The 20,501-nt window shown below is 46.2% G+C and overlaps 2 protein-coding genes across 3 annotated transcripts; both read left to right on the top strand.

The window, feature by feature from the left end:
* The first annotated feature begins 434 nt into the window (after nucleotides 1-434).
* On the top strand, nucleotides 435-3,504 carry LOC127614694 (uncharacterized). The gene is made up of 4 exons (XM_052086048.1): nucleotides 435-1,112; nucleotides 1,399-1,947; nucleotides 2,358-2,518; nucleotides 2,729-3,504. The coding sequence occupies exons 1-4, from the start codon at nucleotides 945-947 to the stop codon at nucleotides 3,153-3,155; spliced, it is 1,305 nt and encodes a 434-aa protein (XP_051942008.1). The 5' UTR covers nucleotides 435-944; the 3' UTR covers nucleotides 3,156-3,504.
* A 521-nt stretch (nucleotides 3,505-4,025) lies between these two features.
* Nucleotides 4,026-20,403, top strand: LOC127614697 (guanine nucleotide-binding protein G(q) subunit alpha-like). Of its 2 annotated transcripts, none has more exons than XM_052086053.1 (7): nucleotides 4,026-4,955; nucleotides 12,578-12,762; nucleotides 12,875-13,029; nucleotides 13,838-13,966; nucleotides 18,084-18,213; nucleotides 18,308-18,461; nucleotides 19,602-20,403. In XM_052086053.1, the coding sequence occupies exons 1-7, from the start codon at nucleotides 4,820-4,822 to the stop codon at nucleotides 19,790-19,792; spliced, it is 1,080 nt and encodes a 359-aa protein (XP_051942013.1). In that variant the 5' UTR covers nucleotides 4,026-4,819; the 3' UTR covers nucleotides 19,793-20,403. The 2 variants fall into 2 exon arrangements, with proteins under 2 accessions (XP_051942013.1, XP_051942012.1); XM_052086052.1 differs by lacking the exon at nucleotides 13,838-13,966 and adding an exon at nucleotides 15,327-15,455 and having other exon boundaries at nucleotides 4,027-4,955.
* Nucleotides 20,404-20,501: the final 98 nt, after the last annotated feature.

Here is a 20,501-nt window from a genome sequence, read left to right as displayed (position 1 = left end):
ACTACTTGCACCCAATTCAGTCCCCTCGCCCACAGCTTCAAATTGGATTAATTTTGATTGGTCGGGGGAAGAAAAGAAGGAAATTAAAATAATAATAATAATAATTTGGTGGGTTTATCTGGCGGTGCAACCAAAGCACAAGTAATTTTACGCACATTATTTGAAACTGACATTAATTAGGATTTATTTACTGACTGGTTTGGTCCGTAACATGTAAGGAAATGGGCAAAAATGTTGATCATTGTTGTCCAACACAAAGATCAGTCCACTTTCATAGAGGACTGTCCAAAGGATTAAGTAGTTATCTAAATAATTATCGATTAATTTAGTAATGATTAGTTGACGATTACCTCATATACTTATATCGGTATATATTGAATGTATAATCTCGCACCAAATCTTATTAGGTTGTGCAATTTGTTAATTTGTATTTAAATACGTTTAAAAAGGAAATTAATAAAATATGGCTGTTATTTGTAAATGTAAAAAAAAACACATTTGAAAATTGACATCCATGAAACACTGAGAGAAGTGTTACACCATTGTCCTGTAGGTGGTGCTAATTAATTCTATTGATGAAGCGGAAAAAGACCAACCCGGAAAGGGACGTCCAACCCACATCACATAAAAACTCCGCATTGTTCTACCGCTGTTAACACAACGTCTTCAAAGCAGATGTGTTGTGCTCCCACGTTACTCGATTGAGTTAGTAACTAGAAAATTGAACATAAGGAATCGATCGAATCGTAACTCGAAGTTAGAGCTTGTGAAAACGAAGTATAAACCGCGAAGAAGAAGTCGTCCCACATCTCATAACAAGCCGAAGAAGAATAACCGGAAGTGTGCTTCATCTACCCTTAGTGTATGACAACTTCGTTCTCGGAGGCAATCGTTCGGTTGCTGGTAATATTACCTCGTTTAAACCAAATGTGTTGCGCGGCGAAATGGAAGAAGACGATGAGCGGCTGCGGCCCTTCGTGTTTCTCATGACCTACATGCTGCTGAAGCGCCGCAGGGACGTGAACAACGCGGACGCACAGCGGCGTAATGAGATCCAAAGACGACTGAGACAGCGGCAATACTTCTTCCAGAGGCAGAGGAGAATGATGATGGTCAGACTGCACGATGCATAATGAACCACGTTTTTTTTTTTTTAAATACAAGTCAATAGTAGTCGAACCACGGCTCGCTGTTTGTGTTTAATTTATTCTTGGACTGCATCAGAATTGGATTTTTAATTTTTTATTTAATAAGGGAGTGAGTGACATCGGCAGCCTATTGTTCAGAAACCTGGGAAGTTTTAACACCGGTCCCGACTGTCCTGTTCAATAAACTGACGCTCTCCTAAAATGTCAAATTACCACTTTATTTGTGTTGTCTCTTTGTGACCCAACCCAGATGATGATAGCAGGAGGCATTCGCTCCAACGCTCGTATACGCACACGCCCTTGGACCACCGTCCCCAGCACGGACTGGTGGGAGCGAGTTGTGATGACGGAATTCCAGCCCTCTGACTGGCTGGACAAATTCCGCATGAGTCGGGAGACCTTCTTCTACATTTGCGACAAGCTGCGCTCCCGCCTGACGCGTCAGGACACCAGCTTCCGCCTGGCGCTGCCCGTGGAGAAGCGCGTGGCGGTGGCACTGTGGCGTCTGGCGTCCAATGTGGAATACCGCACCATCAGTGCTCTGTTTGGTGTGGGCAAGTCCACCGTGTGTAAGTGCGTGCGAGACATGTGTCACAGCATCGTGGCGCTGCTGCGCACCGACTACCTGCGGCCCCCCTCCGAGCCGGAGCTGGAGGAGTCGGCACGCTTGTTCCTCTCCCAGTGGGGTTTCCCACATTGTGTTGCTGCTGTGGCCACGTTACACACCGCCATCATCACACCGTCCAGCAATGCGTCCGACTACATCAACCCCGCGGGCTGGCTCTCAGTGGTCTCTCAGGTAGGTGCTGTCCATCACTCTGTTTTTTGTCATTTTAGGTTAGTTTTTATGGTTTTTTTTGTATCTGTACCTGTCAAGAGCAAGATATAAAAGTAAAATAAGTATTAAGTTGTAAACTATGTACATTTACCTAATGACTGTAATACCGAAATCAATACATTTAACATCCACCTCAAAAGCTTGTGTATGAAATTTATTGAAGTGGATTTTGTTTCATTATAATGATGTATATTTTGTTGCTATAATTACTTTTAGTTCATTTTAGAAATGAAAAACATAGTTTCAGTTATATTTTTTTAAAACACTCATTTTTACTTTTGGTGAACAAACATTTTTTACAATTTTGGTTTTCATCAACTTGGTACTTGGAGAGAAAAAAAAAATTATGCTTCTTGTGTTTGATGTGACAGGTGACGGTCAACGGTCATGGGCAGATGTGGGACATGTGTGCCTGTTTCCCCGGTGGGATAGAGCCAGCAGAGATTTTGCAGAAATCGTCACTGTGGACCACGGCAGCCGAGGGCGGACTGTCGCCGGTGCCGCCGTATTGCTTCATGGGAAAACAACTCAAGTAAATATTGTCATGGGGCCCTTTAACACAGAGAGACCACTAAGTTATCAAAGGACCTGGCATTCACCCGCATCTGCCTTTTACACAGAAACCAGTGAAGCAGAATTAAAAAATAAAATAAAATACCTGCCATAGATTCTGCCGCACGGTTGCTTCACAACGTTGTGTCTGTCAATTTTGAATCACGTTTTGGTCCCCCGTGTGTTGCAGCTATGTGATATTGGGTGAGCCGTGCTACCCACTCCAAAGCTGGCTATTGAAGCCCTACCCGGAGAAGCGGGCTACGCGAGCCCACCCGGCGGCGCCGAGCGAGCGCCAAAACCTGTTCAACCGACGGCTGCGACGTGCCCGTTGTGTGGCCCAGGAGGCGCTGCTGCGGCTCAAGGCACGTTGGCAGTGCCTGAGCAAGCGCAACGATTGCGGACTGGACGTGGTACCCGCAATGATACGGGCATGCTGCATTCTGCACAACGTGTGCGAATCGCACGGCGATGCCTTCAATGGCGAGTGGCTGGCCCAGGTGGCAGAGGCCGAGAACCCGCAGCCCACTTATGCTGAGGTCGACGGTGACGCAGACCAGAGTCGGGGCGAGGAGGTGCGGCAGCTCTTCTGTGACTATTTTCAACAGAACGACTGACTGAAATGGACTCTTACATGTGGAAGCTATACTTAAGAAGAGCTACATGCCCCCCGCCCCCGACATTTCCTATTTTTCCTCCATAGGGAACATCTCATGAATATTTATCAGTGTTTTCTGAAGAATTTATTGAATTTGCACCAAAAAAATAATAAATTGGCGAGGGGAAAAATGAAACAACGGACCACTCAAAGTGCACTCCCCAGGCCACTGCCAGTGGTGGTGCTGTTATGTTGGCAAAGGGGGGGTTGTAAAAATTAGAGTGCTAATAATTGTGGCACATTTCTTAATGTTTTCAATAGTGTAATTGTTTTATGTATTCCCACTGAATAAATGTACATCGATTAAATGTTGACATTTCTTCTATTTAAAAAATGTTTGTCTTATATTACTGAGAAAAAAATGAATTTAACAGAAGCTATAGAAAGCTGTTGTGGGCCAGTCAACCAATAAATAGCTATTTCTTCTGACATGATCACAGGGTCACTTGAGTTATGAGGCAAATCGGGTGCCTGTATAGGGCATAGATGGCAGAGGACGACTCATTTTGTTGTGAAACAAGACCATGCCAATTATTAATGCTAATTGCTAATGCTAATTATTCGGTTTTTTTTCCATCACCATCTTGCGGACGAGATATAATTGGCAGTGGGCTAGTTTGGCCGATGGGCCAATTGTTGCCAACCCCTGCTTTAGAGAGGATTCTGCATAGTTGCAGAGTGAAACAAATTTTTTTCACATTTTGTCTCAGGACAACTATAATTGACACAAGAAATGCACGTTCCTGTAGTTTAGCACTGCGTGTGCGCTTTAGTTCGAGTGCCGCCCACCTCGCCCTTCCAATTGGTCTCCATGACACCCTCCTCCTGTCACTCAAACTTCTCCTCCCTGTTATGCATCAGGTTGGCGGACACACTCTTTGCCCACCTTGTTCCAACATCGGAGACCCCCTCATTTCGGGCTCCATTTTAAACGAAAAACAGAGGGGGCGGGTAAAAAACAACCCGCATGCCGCATTCTAGCGTCAAAATGGACCGCATTGGGGTGATCGGCGACGCTATCGCGACAGCATAACGGCGAAAACCCGTCAAGCGCCGAGGTACCCAAATCACTGCAGGCAGCCGCTTGTCGGTCTTTTTTTCGCCGAGAAAAGGGAGGCGTCGCTGGCGGGGGAGGGGGGGCAACATTCGAGTAGCGGCGGTGCCGTTCGTTCGGCGTTTTACCCAGTGGTTAGCCTGCTAGCATCGGCTCCAGATTTGTCGGCTGTTGGATGAAGGCGATACCGCCGCTTGTCTTCCCGTTCCTGGAGTTAGAGTTGACATTATTCACAAGGGGCGGGTTGCGCATCTCGCCGAGAGACCTCCAGTACTCCTGCTCATCCTCTCCCGACTCTCTACCGCAGAAGACCGGGGACAACTTGGTCGCGAGGCCCAGAGTTGCTCTTCCCCTCCCCCCTCCTCCTCCTTCCCTGGTCCGGTCCGGTCCCGACAAGACCACCACCAAGCGACCCTCCCCCCTCGCACCACGTCCACGCGAGGACCGCAGCTGATTTTTTTTTTCCTCGCTGGGGGGTGGCGGTGGTGTTGGTGGTGGGAAGAAAACGCCAAACGCTGAGTGTTTTTTTTTCCGGGTCCGAGCGGGACTGGCTAAACACAGCGGAGGGGATGACTCTGGAGTCCATGATGGCTTGTTGCCTGAGCGAGGAGGCGAAGGAGTCGAAGCGAATCAATGCCGAAATTGACAAGCAACTTCGCCGAGACAAGCGAGATTCCAGGCGGGAGCTGAAATTACTTCTTCTCGGTGAGTGCCGCGTCTTTAATCGATGTCATGTGTCGTCTTTTTTTAAAAAGATTTCTTCCTCTTTTTTTTTTAAATAGAAAACTTACCTCATTGGGGCCTTCTTCTTCCCAATGCTAGCAAACGTGCTAGCTAGGAGCCAGGGGAGAGTAGTGTTATTTCTCCCCCAAAAGATGCATGTTTGAGGTTTGAAGTGGATATTAGCCGCTTAAAAACATCCCAAAAATAGGCACTGTGCAGGAGGACAATGTGGATACATGTCGGTGTTATTAGTGTGAATGCATGTTTTGACTGGGCAGTCCCATTTCCATGTCGAAGTTACTCAATAAAAGCATCTGGCATCAACAGGCAAACCGCATGCTCGTTGATGTTATGGATTAAGAGCCCTCGCAGATGACCATTTGCCTCTGTGGTTTGTCATCAGATGCGACACTTAACCTACTGCTCTCCAAGTTCCCCCTTCTTGTATAATCTCATTTATTTTTAAACATGCGGCGGCACGGTGGACAAACCTTTAGAAAGTCTGTCTAAAGTTGAGGGTTTGAATCTCTGCTCTGGACTCCCTGTATGTCTTCTGTTCTAATACTCAAACTTAACCTTAACTATTGGACCAACATACATGCTTAGGTTAATTATTCATTTTAAATTGACAGGTGTCAATGGTTGTGTCATGTGATTGACTGGCACCACCATAATGAAGTTAAGCATAATAGTAACTGGATTGAGGTTATCTAGGTGACACATGCTCTTTAGGGTTGAAGTCTGGAGAATGATTTAGAAACAGGGTTGGGCATTCTGGTTTAGCTGAGATCGAAGAAAATGTCAAAAAGCAATGATAAATGCGTACACGCGCAAAGAAGTGTGTGTGCCCAACGACGATTAAAAGTATGTCATAATTTCGTTGAAATAAATGAACAGTCACATCAGTGCACTCCAACAATGAGAGCTTCAGGCTACTGCCCGTTCAAGTCCTTCAGTTAAAGATGTCGAATGACAGCAATGAGGAAGCTGACAATTCAAACGACAACTAAAACGATGGGTGAATTCAAATGCAAATAACCAGCTAACATTAGCATATAGCTAGTTTTTGTGGAAACCTTGGATCTCCAAAACGATCTGGCGCAGAAATGCTCAAATTCAGACCGTGCGTCTCACTATTTTCTGTCTCAATGCTAAAAAAAAGTCACAAATGTAAATAAAGTCTATTTGCGTCACGCCGTAAGTGCGCCAACACTTAAATCGGGTTATTCATATGTGGGAGTAACCCTGTCCGCACCATGTCACGCACATGTAAATGGGTTATTACACATTTTCGGGGAAATCGGAATTTTGTCCTTAACTCGAATGTTGATTGCATGTTAACGTAATAATAAATTTGGTTATTTAGGTAAAACACAAGCTCAGAGCTTGTTAGGGAAAAAAAATGACATGTCGATGCTAGGTGCTAACTTGCTCTGCAGCAAAGGACGACTTTACGCTTGCTTGCTGGCACGGCTAAACATTATCTTCTCGTGCCGCAGATCCTTCCCTTCAAAGTAACTAATCTCACCTCGGTGGCGGCAAATTCGATACATATATACTAAGCATCATTATCGATAAAGGCGCGGGAGTGACGGAGCTTGCAACACACTGAGGAAGAAGAGAGATTGCTACGCAAAAAGTACAGCGGCTTGTGATTGGCTGATGCAAGATTTGGACTCTACCAACCCATTGCGATGATTGTTTTCCGATATTATTGCAGCTTCTCAATTCTGTATTTCGTACAGGCAGGTCCTTTGGCTCTCGGCTGCTGGTGGCCAGCTAGCGTGGCTAACATGGCACCTAGCCACTCTTCTAAAAGTCAGTAATCATTGCCCCCACGGTGGCGAATGAGCTACAATTTTGACAAGTAACATTCAGAGGGCGCCGGCGGAATTTTGGTCGGCCGCGATTCACTTTGAGGCAACGAACGGTGTGACGACCCGGAGTCCTCAATGAAGGAATCTTCCCCCTGTGCATCGACCTTGATGTTGACCTTGCGGTTGCCCAACAGCCCCTCAGAGGAGGAGTAACCAACACAAAAACCCGAGATAAATGAATATATTATCACATTAAATATTGAAAATATCCATACTTCCATCCATTATCTGAACTGCTTACACTCACGAGGGTCGCGGGCGTGCTGGAGCCTACATATTGAAAATATTAACAATGCTATTTGATTATTGCACAATAAAGTGCAGAGTTTTGATTTTGAATTATAAATCAATCAATGTTTTTTTTTTTTTTGGTGATTATATTCTTATTCCACTTTTTCAATTTGTCTTTGCAAAAGAACCGGAGAACATAATTTGTCTTGTAATGTGTCATTCCGGAAATATAACTACCACAACATGATTTTATTTTTAGCAATGTAGTGCCAAGATAAAGTAGTGACTAAATCAAAACTGAAATACGAAAAAAAAAGCCGTCAATATTTTTTCACTTGAAAATTTTGAAGAAACAAAAATTTCATTTTTTTTTCTTTCTTGTGACCCGAGTTTGTTTTGGCTGAGATGCGAACGTTCCTGACAAATTATCCAGAATGTTGCTACCAGATGATGATGATGATGGTGGAGGTTGGCATCGCTTAACAAAGTAGCAACAAATGACCCCAAAAGACGCTGCCAAAACTTAAAAAGAACCTCATCAGTGCCTAAAAGTGCATTTTCTTTAGATTGCCCAATTCCATTTGCACACTTAAACCCTCCAGAGCATGTGTTTCATCTTTTTAAGAGGAAACTGATGGGAGTAACTGCTCTTTTCAAACACATCAAAGAAAAACAAATCACGCCGCTAAATTTTGCATGCTTATTCTTTGAGGTCTTGCTGGCGTATCCAATTAGGGGTGAATGAGCGAGCCACTTTTTAAAAATTTTTTTTTTTTTAATAAATGAAAATCACTGTGCCCGGGTTGCTGCTGCCGTGTGCCCACAATCTGGCTGCCGGCGGTCACCATATCAGGTCATACAGTCAGCTTCCTGCTTGCACACACCACTGGTTTGCCTGTACTTGGTCAAAACAACCACAAAAAAAAAAAAGTTTTAAGCTCAAAGCTTTGGCCTGGCTACACAAACAGCTCCAGCACACACACACACACACAAGTCCGGAGTCTTTCATTTTTTTTTTTTTTTTTTAATGTCTCACGTTAGTCAACGGAGGTCTGATCAGCGCTGTCTTGATTGCATTGGTGATCGGTATCGATGAAATCATATTCAGTCCTTGTTCAAGGAAGAGCTCGCGGAGAGAAGTTGACGGGTTAGCTTCAAGATGTTTCGAGATGACCCCCCCGTCTGATGATGCCAAGCCATCTTTTTCTTGAACATATATGGCAATAAGGATCTTTCAGCTCTGCTCCTCTGTGTGCGTGCGTGTGTGAGCCAAGGTGTAGTTAACACATTTAGAGAGCATTATAAAGGGCCTGACATGCCACGGAGGAGGGAGAACCCTGCCAAATTTGAATGATTCAATCAAATCGCCAAGCATACACACATGACACATCAAAATGGTACCAAAAAAAAAAGCCGTTGTCCCCGCTCTGAAACGGTGTGGGCGTGCCCGCTGAATTTGCTGAAACCAAACCCCACTCAAATGTCCCTCAAATACCCCCGAGCTGAAAAATGGATGCTACTTCGAGCACTCTTTGCAGTCGTCGGCCAAAATTAGAATTAATTTTAGGACGGATTAAATGACAGGCATTTTTGATATCCCAAAAAGAATGATCACAATGCCTCACAGTGCAGAAATGCAGCCTTCAATTCTGGCTTCGGCCTCCTTGTGTGGAGATTGCATGTTCTCCTTGTACCTGTGTGGGTTTTTTCCGGGTATTCCGGCTGGATGGACAATATAGGATATCCAAATCCCAAAGTATGTGATAGCTGCAGCCCTAATAGCAAAGTTTGGAGGTTTTAGGTTGCGTGCCCCTTTAATAATGTCAAACAGGTTTGTAAGACATTTTGACAAAGTCTGTTGTTCATTATTTTCGTCACCGGCGTGCACACATTAGTCATAAACGGGGGCACGGCTGGATCTCTGGAGGTTTGGGGTGATTGAGGCTACATGGCGAGTGTCCCACATACTGTTGATGTCCCGTGGCAGGACGTGTGGGGGACGTAAGCTTGCCAGTTTCTTCGGGGCGACGACGTATTCATGCTTAGCTCACGACCACCAGCTGCCACGCTTCGCCTTTCAGTGCCGTTTCCACCGGAGTCTCTTGATCTTTTTTTTTTTTTTTTTACCGCTTCCATTCAGAATGTCGGGACCGCAGTGTCGGGGTCGCAACCCAACAGTTGGGAAATCAACTACGGCCTACGATAAAATCGGTATGGCCAAGATAGGGCCCCGCAACCTTTGACGTAATCACGATTTTAACCGCCACAGTTAAATCAACCTGACTGAACATTGATTTTTTTTTTTTTTCTATTTTAAAATATCGCCACTGATGCATAAAGTATCTCCATGCAGGGAGGTGGACCACATACGTTTTATATGTTAACAGAGGTCTCGTTAATTATTTTTCGCCTGGGTTGCGAAGGCAACAAATGGAATCGTCCTTGTAGCCCCCGGTTCATTTTCCTCGGAATCTGTATGAGGGCTGTGCGATGCATCTAAAAAAAAAAAAATTCTCCCCCCCCCCCAGTTAGCTTAATCATGATACGCTAACCGTATTACGATGGGTTCAGTGAAAACAAAGTTTTTTTTGGTGGTGGTGGGGGGGGGGGATTTCAAAAGGATGTGGAAAGTGTAGAGCTTAGCTTAGCGTAGCAAGCATCAGAGCAAGATCCCAGAACAGCTCAAAAACAGCATTTGTCTCTGTACGTATGTTTTAAAAAAAAGAAGAAATAAAGTGATCTATTTTTTTTTCTCTTTCACACTAAAAACGTAAATATTCAAAATTGTTGAGGCATATATCGGCGTGGATCTGGGAGACAGAGGCTACTAGTGTGTCGGCTGGTGAAAGAGGGACAGTGCAGCGAGATCTTGTGATGTGGGGTGGGAAGATGGGGGGGTGAGAGGGAGGTTGTCACGTGAAGTAAATCAGACTGGAAGCATCCTTCATTCACCGCCAGGACAAGAACCCTCGTCCCCACTTTGTCTTACCGGTCTGAGCGGCTCCATAAATCGTGAAGGCTGTTTACTGTGCGGTGTTTGTGTCTGAAAATGTATTTTAAAAATGTGCAAGTTTTCTAAAAAAAAAAAAAAAAGATAAAAAAACCCGGATTCCATTTCAAAGTGCATTGAAACGCTACAGTCAAACCCCCCCCCCCCCCCCCCCCCCCCCGTCGAGTCATGAATTTTCATTTAGTGAACTGGCCTTTTTCTGTAGAGCCCAAAGTTGGCCCCCTCCGCAAATTGAGCCGGAGAGCACCGAGTGAGCTTGAGGCTCTTCGCCGTCATATTTACTGTCTGCTATGAAAGAGAGGAAAGTAAAGGGGTCGATCAGAAAAGAAAGACAAATGGCAATGGCGGGAGGGTGGGTGGGGGGGGGGCAGTAAGAAGGGTTGCCATGGTAACAGAAATATGGCTGCTTTTCAAAAACCTTGAATGTAGGTGGTGCTGAGATGAGTGTGTTTTTTTGCAGATATTATGCATCTGCTGGAGCACTCTTTGATTCACTCGTTAATGTCATCATGGCTGGAGGATGTCCTGCCCCCCCCCCCCTCCCAAAAAAAAGAACCCAGATGCTCCGGTTTGCTGTATTCTGTTGAAAAATGAACCTTTTACTCTTGTTGCCATCTTCCTATCCTCCATCTGGCTTACGATGAGGGGTGCTAAAGGAATGCTAAAGGTCCCCCGCTGTCACCTGTCGGCGCGGGCAGTTCAGCCTCGAAGTTGAAATGCAGGCCAGATTAATTAACGTCATTAAATTAGCGCATCCTCCTTAGAAAGCATTCGAGTGCACTCACTTTTCAAGCAGCCAAAAAAAAAGCGAATGAGTCAGTTGTGAGTGCTTGCAACCAATTAAATCAACCAATTCGGAAGCTTGAAAGAGACATTTTGTAACATTACGATTCAGCTGATGTTGTACCAAATGGCAAATTCCAAAAATATATTTATATATATATATTTTTTGATTGAGGTTGAATAATTGATTGTAGGGCAGCCCGGTAGTCCAGTGGTTAGCACGTCGGCTTCACAGTGCAGAGGTACCGTGTTCGATTCCAGCTCCGGCCTCCCTGTGTGGAGTTTGCATGTTCTCCCCGGGTCTGCGTGGGTTTTCTCCGGGTGCTCCGGTTTCCTCCCACATTCCAAAAACATGCGTGGCAGGCTGATTGGACGCTCTAAATTGTCCCTTGGTGTGAGTGTGGTTGCAAATGGTTGTTCGATTCTGTGTGCCCTGCGATTGGCTGGCAACCGATTCAGGGTGTGCCCCGCCTACTGCCCGAAGACGGCTGGGATAGGCTCCAGCACCCCCCGCGACCCTAGTGAGGATCAAGCGGCTCGGAAGATGAATGAATGAATGAATAATTGATTGTAGGGCCAAACCGGTGTGGATATTTCGACACCGATGCCGATTTTTGGCTTGTCATACAGTTTGTGTTTGTGTTGCCAGTAGTTGAATGTGCATTATATTTCGTACTTTAATATTTGGTTTCTGTTGCACTATGTTTTCATTTTATCAGTATTATTATTATTTTCTAAACATAGTGATTTTATGTTGTGTGTAAAACAGTGACATGCAGGTCAATTCTATGGTCAATTTAAAAAATTAAGATTTGCTGTGTTTTGTCTGACAGGTCCACAGAATGACCTGATCAATACATTTTCTGATATATACACGCACACACACAGGCACATCTAAGTAATGACACACTAAACATTTCCATTCTGCCGCCATTCGGTCGATTATTTTGACCGATGTTTGAAGGGCCACAAATGGCCGCCCAATTAATCGGTCTGACCCTAAATTGATTGTCAATAGGGCTGTCACTAATGAATCTTTTTACAATTACACGATCGACGCGACGCCAGGGTCTGGTGTCACACTCTCTTGTGACAGCAGTGGACATGAGGACTTGTCGACAAAATAAATCGCCGTGAATTATGGCGCATATATAGTAAGGGAGGCGGCCCGGTAGTCCAGTGGTTAGCACGTCGGCTTCACAGTGCAGAGGTACCGGGTTCGATTCCAGCTCCGGCCTCCCTGTGTGGAGTTTGCATGTTCTCCCCGGGCCTGCGTGGGTTTTCTCCGGGTGCTCCGGTTTCCTCCCACATTCCAAAATGCATGCATGGCAGGATGATTGAACGCTCTAAATTGTCCCTAGGTGTGAGTGTGGGCGTGGATGGTTGTTTGTCTCTGTGTGCCCTGCGATTGGCTGGCAACCGATTCAGGGTGTCCCCCGCCTACTGCCCGAAGACGGCTGGGATAGGCTCCAGCACCCCCCGCGACCCTAGTGAGGATCAAGTGGTATGGAAGATGAATGAATGAATGAATGAATATAGTAAGGGTTCGACATCAAATTTTAAAGTCAGAGCATACGGCCTAAGTGTCAAATATTCAAACACGGAGGAAAATTCCTGACGAGGCTTTTTGGTCTCTATGTTGTCTTTGACCACTTGGACTTGACGCCATGAAATACATCCTGCTTTGCGTCCGTCCGTACCAGGCACGGGAGAAAGCGGCAAGAGCACTTTCATCAAGCAAATGAGGATCATCCACGGCGCCGGTTACTCCGACGAAGACAAGAGAGGCTTCATCCGACTGGTTTACCAAAACATCTTCACCTCCATGCAGGCCATGATCCGGGCCACGGAGAACCTAAAGATCCCTTATAAATATGAACAGAATCGGGTAAGAAACGTGACGCCCAAATCCCGGCAACGGGAGAAAACGTCGTCGGCGAAATATCCATTTCCTTTGATGTGGTCAATGCAACCAATCTCTCTCCCCCCGGTCTATGTAGTCGAACGCCATGCTGGTGAAAGAAGTGGACATTGAAAAGATCAACGGCTTCGACCAGCCCTACATCGCAGCAATCAAATGCTTGTGGTCCGACCCGGGGATCCAGGAGGCCTACGATCGCCGCCGAGAGTACCAGCTGTCCGATTCCACGAAATAGTAGGTTGACCCACAGCTGGCTGGTTGTTTTGGTGTAAACAGCGGGGGGGAAGACATTTTGTTTGCATGTGTGTGAACGTACAGGCGATGAGGTCTTTTGTTACCGTCGACTATTTGTACAAATGTTTTTTTTCTTCGTTAAATTTCAACAGTAAGATAGCAAATACGGCGGCAGAAGCGACAGAGGGGAGAGGTTTAAAAAAAAAAGTGAATATGTGGGACATTTCTGTGTTTAAGGAAATACGACTGCTGTTTATTATGATTGACTGTTTTCGCTATTATCTTGTTGACGTTTTAGCTCGTTTTCTCTTTCAATAGCCACATCCAAGCCTGGATGCACTTTTTAGTGCCCCCTGGCGGTCGACGTGATGTATTACACATTTTCTATCCGCTGGCATGCAGCTCGTACAAAGCAGTGTTTCCCAACCTTTATCGAACCCCGGCGCACGTTTGACGGGATCAAAATCTCGCAGCACAGCACCCGCACACAAAAATTGACCGCTTGAGCTTTTTCTCAATTTACTCGCTAATTTGCTCTCTCCACTTGAAATCGTCGTACATGTGACAACAGGCGGCGACGTAGGTCATTCGTTCTGCCACTGAATGTCTCTGGCAGAGAAATGACAATCTCAAAGACACATTTATAGTCAAGAAATCATTTTCCGTGAAAGTGGGTCATTTCCCAGAGCACATCTACGAATGTTTCATCGCCCACCGGTTGGGAATCGCTGGGCAACAAGAACGAGAAGATTGATTGTGTCATGCCATTCGTGTTTGCCATTATGTATATCCACATGTATATCTCCAGTTACCTTAGCGATTTAGATCGCGTGACTGCCGGCGGCTACGTCCCCACCCAGCAGGACGTGCTCAGGGTCCGTGTTCCCACCACGGGCATTATAGAGTACCCCTTTGATCTGGAGAATGTCATCTTCAGGTACCCCTGACGTTGATACCAGGCCTGCAGCGTAATCGCCACTCTGGCGCAAATCCACTCATGGATGGAAGCTAAACATTGTCATGGCCACAATTGTGCAGGCAGGGAGGGGGGTGGGGGTGGGGGGGGGGGGGCTGGGTGGGTTACATGGCACAAGCCTGCCCTGAAAACAGCCAGAGGGCCAAAAGTTGTTTAGCTCGACCAGACATGAGTGATTTGCGTTTAGTTGTTGTTGAGGTTCTGGCCCCCCCAGGACCGAAACTGAAGGCTGCGCACTCGCTTGAGATGGGCAACCACCTCATATGTGATGAAGGGGGCTTGCAACCGCGTCAAAGTCAAAGAATCCTCCTGCCGTTCTTGACTTGACTTGAGTTGTCCAAACCTTCTTTATCAGCTTCCAAGTGGGGACTTTCCTCTTAATTTTTTGTCATTGACGCCACCATCACTGCCAGCAACAGAATTCCGAAAGTTTCAAAGATGAGAGCTGAAAGATGGTCAACTAAAGTGGGGTACACACATCGTTTTTGTTGTTTTCTTTTGTTCTTGTTTTTTTGAATGACGGGGCAGGTGTTCTAACTGTTTTTCAAGGATGTCGTCAATGTTTTGATCACCCCAGAAATTAGCAGTCGTAGGAGAAGCTAGGCTAACGGTTAGCTCAATGCTCATGACTGACATGTGCCACGCGTTCTACAACCGCAATCAGTCGCGAGCTTCCCGATCGGCTGTGGTTTCCGCCATACAGGAAAATGTGATCACACAGGATCTGATAAAAAAAAAAAAAAATTCAAACGCAAACCAAAATTATTCGTAACACCCCACACACACACCATAGGACAATTGCTCAGGTCACCTTTTTTTCATAGCTAAGCTTAGCACATTGCACTCTAGTCCACAGGATAGAATTGCTCAGGATATTTCAAACTCGCCTCAAATTCCCCACACCTCAGGATAATCACTCTTATACACCGCACGATAATCACTTAGATGAACTTTCTTAGACATTGGACAAACGCGTCTTTGCCGAATTCGATCCCACGGGAGGGAAAATGTTCAAATTTGGCTCGATTGTCGGGATTTGTGTACCCCTATCAAAGTTCATGTCTTTGAAACGTATCATGGAAACAGTCTTGGTGGAGCAGTGACACTAACCCCCTCCCCCCCCCCACACACACACGCACACGTTTTTATGTGAGTGTTGCCCTTTTTCTTTTTTTTTCTCTAGGCACACTTCCACACTTGGCAGCGGGTCGCTCTAATTGCCTGTCACGCTTTATGTAACTGTTTCCTGTCTTTCTTTTGTGTATGTGTGTCTGTCTGTCTGTCTGTCTGTTTTTCTTCTGTGCCCGGGCTTGCCTTGTAGCTATCTTTCCGATCTGGATCGCATTGCAGATCCCAGCTATCTTCCCACTCAGCAGGATGTGCTCAGGGTGCGCATTCCCACCACGGGCATCATAGAGTACCCCTTCGACTTGCAGAGCATCATTTTCAGGTAGAAAAGATGCCTCGGCAGGCTCACGTGGTTTGATTTTCCTTTTTAATCTCGTTTCCCCCCAATAAACCATAACTTCATATAACTCCTCCCCTCCCCTACTCTCTTATCCTCTACTCTCTTACGACTGAACAATATCCGAAAGCGAACACAAAGTTCTACATTCCGGCGCCCGATCGTCGTAACTGGGTCGCCTCCTCGTCGCCTCTTTTCCTTTATGGCTGGCATAAGAAACCAGGTCGTCCTCTCCGATTTGGAGGGACGCGCTATTTTCGGGCCGGTTGGGTCCTGCAGGGCCTATAATGGCCCCGGGTCTCAGCGGACCGCAGTGGACTGGGCCAACACCAGGGGGCGGCCTTGCGTCGTCGACCCGCGCAGATACGCAGCTTCCGGCCCCGTCTCCGGGCTCGCACCTGCGCATCTGTTTGCATAATTAGTCGCTCGGTCGGCTGCCGCTTGACAAGGGCGCGAAATGGGTGCGAAGGATTCACGTGAACGACTTTTCAAATGAAGACTTAATGAAACTGGGACTCGAAACTCCCTAAAGATTGACAGGTGACCTCAACAAGGGGAACAGCTCTGGAAAGCTGAAACCTCTCGAGGATGAGGCGCATCAATTAATCAGTCTTTGAAATCACAGAGCTGTTCTTGAATGGCTCTGCCGCAGACGAGGGATTTAAAAGTACACCCCCCACCACAACCCCCCCCCCCCTTTACAAAAGGTACAAAATCACACTCAAATTTAGTTTGATCCAAAATATCGGCGCATTCACTTGCTTAAGTGTGACTGCTGTCACCCGAAGCCTGGAAGGCACCAAACAAGCTGGACGATAGCATGTTTGGCGCAACGTCAACGCTATCACCCGGGCCTCGGTGCGCACCAAACAACCCGAAACCAGACCCGCTTGATCACAGGGTTCAAACTTAACCAACTGGGATCAGTCAAGACAAACGGTAGAGCGCTACGTTGTTCAAATGGGAAACTAGCGCTCTGCGTCGGCTAGCAAGTCGATCACTGTGTGATCACTGCAAGGACCAAAGACGCAGACTCGGGTTAAGATGACTAGCGAAATCGCAAATAGTGCATATAACATTCAAAAAAAAATTTTTTCTTGACGAGCTCACTTTGCTTGCTCTCAACATTAGTTTTCTCATCGTTTTCTGCCCTTGACCCAATTTTCCTTCTCTCTTTTCAAGAGGGTTCTCCACATGGCGTGTTTAGTCACCTCGATGGGAGGAAAAAAAAAACTTACGCTCACCTTTCAAGGAAAGCGCGCGTATGTGTCACTGTGGACGTTGACATTTTGCAAGAAGCGGGTAACCAAATGGATGCCTTGCAGGGAAATCTTCACCCAAATGAGCGGCATCCATTTTAAACGTATAGCGCGATGCTTTGGTGGCGGCATGCATGACTCGCTCGCTCACATGGCGCGCAACTCTCTCGAGATCTCTGCTCACTCTGCTGCGAAAGGGCTTGAATCCAACCGTGTGTTCGTAAGGTTTTGTCAAGGGTGAACAAAACGCACTTTGTCTGGCAAGCGGCTTTTCCCGCGCGGCACCCGCAAAACACCCGTCTGATTGGATGGATTCAAACCCCTGCTGAAATCAAACAAATATCTTCTTGAAGTCGAAGTTCTCCGGGATACTTCATTTCAGTCACCCATCGGTGAACATTTGAGGTGTAACGGTACGTGGTCAAAAAATCACGGTTCGGTTCGGCACCTTAGTTTTCAGGTCACGGATTGGGGTAAAGGAACAAAAATGCAAATCGGAAAAAGGCTCGTTCGAATCAAAATTTTCCGTTTGGGTGTTCCAAGCGTCGTAGTTTATGTCAATTCAGGCTGTGAAATAATCTTAACAAATTTGAAAAAAAAAACTGATACTCATCATCATATAATTTGGGCAAATGAATCTTTCTGGAAAATATATTTTTGGGACAGGTCTGGGTGAGTGATCAAATATAGACGGAAAATAACTTGCTCAGAACAACTTCTTGAATGTTCATTTAAGGCTCGATTTATTCCAAAAGTCCAAACCCGCACGGACACTTTTGCCTCTCTTACGAAACGGTTCTCCAAATCAAGAACTTTATGATGACCACATTGTCAGTTAGTCATTTCGCACACAGATTTGTTAAAAAAAAAAAAGTAAACCAATGAAACTGCGGTTTTGAATGCGATGCAGTGGAAAATTTAGGCGCACCCCGCTGTAACTTTTGTACGAGTGCGCCAAAGGAAAAAAAAATGGCCGCACGAGTGCAACCGGTGCTGAAAGTTCGTCTTCGAGCTCTCCGTTGCCGAGTCATTTCTTACACTCGTCGACGTGTTGTAATAAACCAAGTCAATTTTTTAAAATTCTCTGTTGGTTGGTAAATTTGCTTCAATTAAATCATACATTCCTTGTACCGTTACTTTTTTTTTTTATGCCCAGATATTGCGACGTGGGGACCCCTGTACCCCCCAACGCGCGCTCAAAGTTACCAAAAATATCCGAACGTGAATTTCACGTACCGTCACACCCCAATTGAGCATGCATGTTTTTATTTTATTATTATTGTTATCATTATTATTATTTTTTTTTTTACCCTCGTGACAACTCACTTGCATGCCCCTCGCGCCCATCCCGTAGGATGGTGGACGTGGGTGGTCAGCGGTCAGAAAGGAGGAAGTGGATCCACTGCTTTGAGAACGTCACTTCCATCATGTTCCTGGTGGCGCTGAGCGAGTACGACCAGGTCCTGGTGGAGTCCGACAACGAGGTCAGCGCTTCCCGAAACTCGTGTTCCTTCACATTTAGACAACACAGTGGTTGATCGTAAACGACAACAACTTTTTTTTTTTTTTTCCCGTCAGAACCGTATGGAAGAGAGTAAAGCTCTGTTCAGGACGATCATTACCTACCCGTGGTTCCAAAATTCCTCGGTCATCCTCTTCCTGAACAAGAAGGACCTGTTAGAGGAGAAGATCTCCTACTCGCACTTGGTGGACTACTTCCCGGAGTTTGACGGTAAGGTTGGGAATTCGACAAAACTGGCCTAGTCAATACGCCGGTACCTCGAGTTACGAACGTCTCCTGATATGGAATTTTCAAATGAGGACGTGCGATGGTCGATGAACAACCGCTTTGTTGTAAAAATCCACAAAGAATATCCGCCGTAAACGATGCGGCCAAAAGCAGAAGTGGTCGCGGTGTTTGATGAGTTCACTTTTATTGCTTCATTTGCTGATATTTTACCAGAAAGCCTCACCTGGAAAACCAAAACGTTCACGTATATTCATTCATTCATCCGTACCGCTTGATCCTCACTAGGGTCGCGGGGGGTGCTGGAGCCTATTCCAGCTGTCTTCGGGCAGTAGGCGGGGGACACCCTGAATCGGTTGCCAGCCAATCGCAGGGCACACAGAATCGAACAACCATTCGCACTCACACTCACACCTAGGGACAATTTAGTGTGTTCAATCAGCCTGCCACGCATGTTTTTGGAATGTGGGAGGAAACCGGAGCACCCGGAGAAAACCCACGCAGGCCCGGGGAGAACATGCAAACTCCACACAGAGAGGCCGGAGCTGGAATCGAACCCGGTACCTCTGCACTGTGAAGCCAACGTGCTAACCACAATCAGCCTGCCACGCATATTTTTGGAATGTGGGAGGAAACCGGAGCACCCGGAGAAAACCCACGCAGGCCCGGGGAGAACATGCAAACTCCACACAGGGAGGCCGGAGCTGGAATCGAACCCGGTACCTCTGCACTGTGAAGCCCACGTGCTAAACACTGGGCTACCGGGCCGCCTGAAATGTAAATTTGATTTTTTTTTTTCAATTCACCAAAACTGTGCAAGGTACATGCACATGCGGCATCGACTTTTCCACTTACAACCCAGGCTAAAGTCCTCACCGATGTACAAAGAGGCTTTTTGCAGCATCTTTGGGGCTCTTCAGAAAGAGCACCAAAACCACAGATAGGTGAGTATTTCAGTAAATACAGTAACAACTGGACTACCGGGCCGCCTCGTTCACATATAATAAATCGGATATTGTGTATTGTAATAGAGATTTTTTTTTTAAATGGTTGTCAAGAAGAATCCATGAAAATATTCCTTTTCAAAACCGTTCAGCCCGACTGTCCTTGCGTGCCCTCCTCCAGGCCCGCAGAGGGACGCGCAGGCGGCGCGGGAGTTCATCCTCAAGATGTTTGTGGACTTAAACCCCGACAGCGACAAGATCATCTACTCCCACTTCACGTGCGCCACGGACACGGAGAACATCCGCTTTGTGTTTGCCGCCGTCAAGGACACCATCCTACAGCTCAATCTCAAAGAGTACAACCTGGTGTGAGCCCCCCCCACCCCCTTTCCGCCCCCAACTCTCAAGCCCACTTCACTATCCTTTTGCACAACCTCCTTTTTCGAGTGCGCTCGACTTTTAATGCAACACACACACACACACACACACTCCCCTTTTTTTGTCTGGCACATTCAAAGATCCCCCCCTGCAAAACAAAACGACAGCAAAAAAGAAAACCCCCTCCCCTCCCTCGCGCATCTTCCTGCTTTTTCTGGGCAGCTTGTGTCAGAGAAACCGCCGCCTCGACGGGCCTGGCACATTCGACTCTTGAGACAAGTGACCGCAAGGGACGCCGGGGGGACGAACGCTCCACAACGGGATTTTGTCTCCACCTCCACATCGATGAATGTACCCACCAGTGTGTGAGAAGTGCCATTGCGGGGACGGGGGCGTGGGGGGGGGGTACAAGAGAACCTCTTAACAGTGTAAATATACAGTATATAATATGTCAGGGGTGTCAAACACATTGTGATTCAGCGGGGCTTTACAGCCTAATTTGATGTCAAGGGGGGGCCCAGACCAGCAAAGTCGTAACATAATTAAAAGTAAGGCCAGATTTCTTATGAAAAAAAATATATATATCTGATCCCAATGATTTTTTTTTTTTATAAAAGGCACAAAACTTTTAAGTCACCTTTATTTGGAACAAAATTGTATTGCACTTTAAAATGAAATCAAGTTATGACGATCTGGGAATTAT

The sequence above is a fragment of the Hippocampus zosterae genome, chromosome 14 (genome assembly GCF_025434085.1).
Source record: "Hippocampus zosterae strain Florida chromosome 14, ASM2543408v3, whole genome shotgun sequence".
Lineage (NCBI taxonomy): Eukaryota > Metazoa > Chordata > Actinopteri > Syngnathiformes > Syngnathidae > Hippocampus > Hippocampus zosterae.
This window is presented reverse-complemented; position numbering and strand designations above follow the sequence as displayed.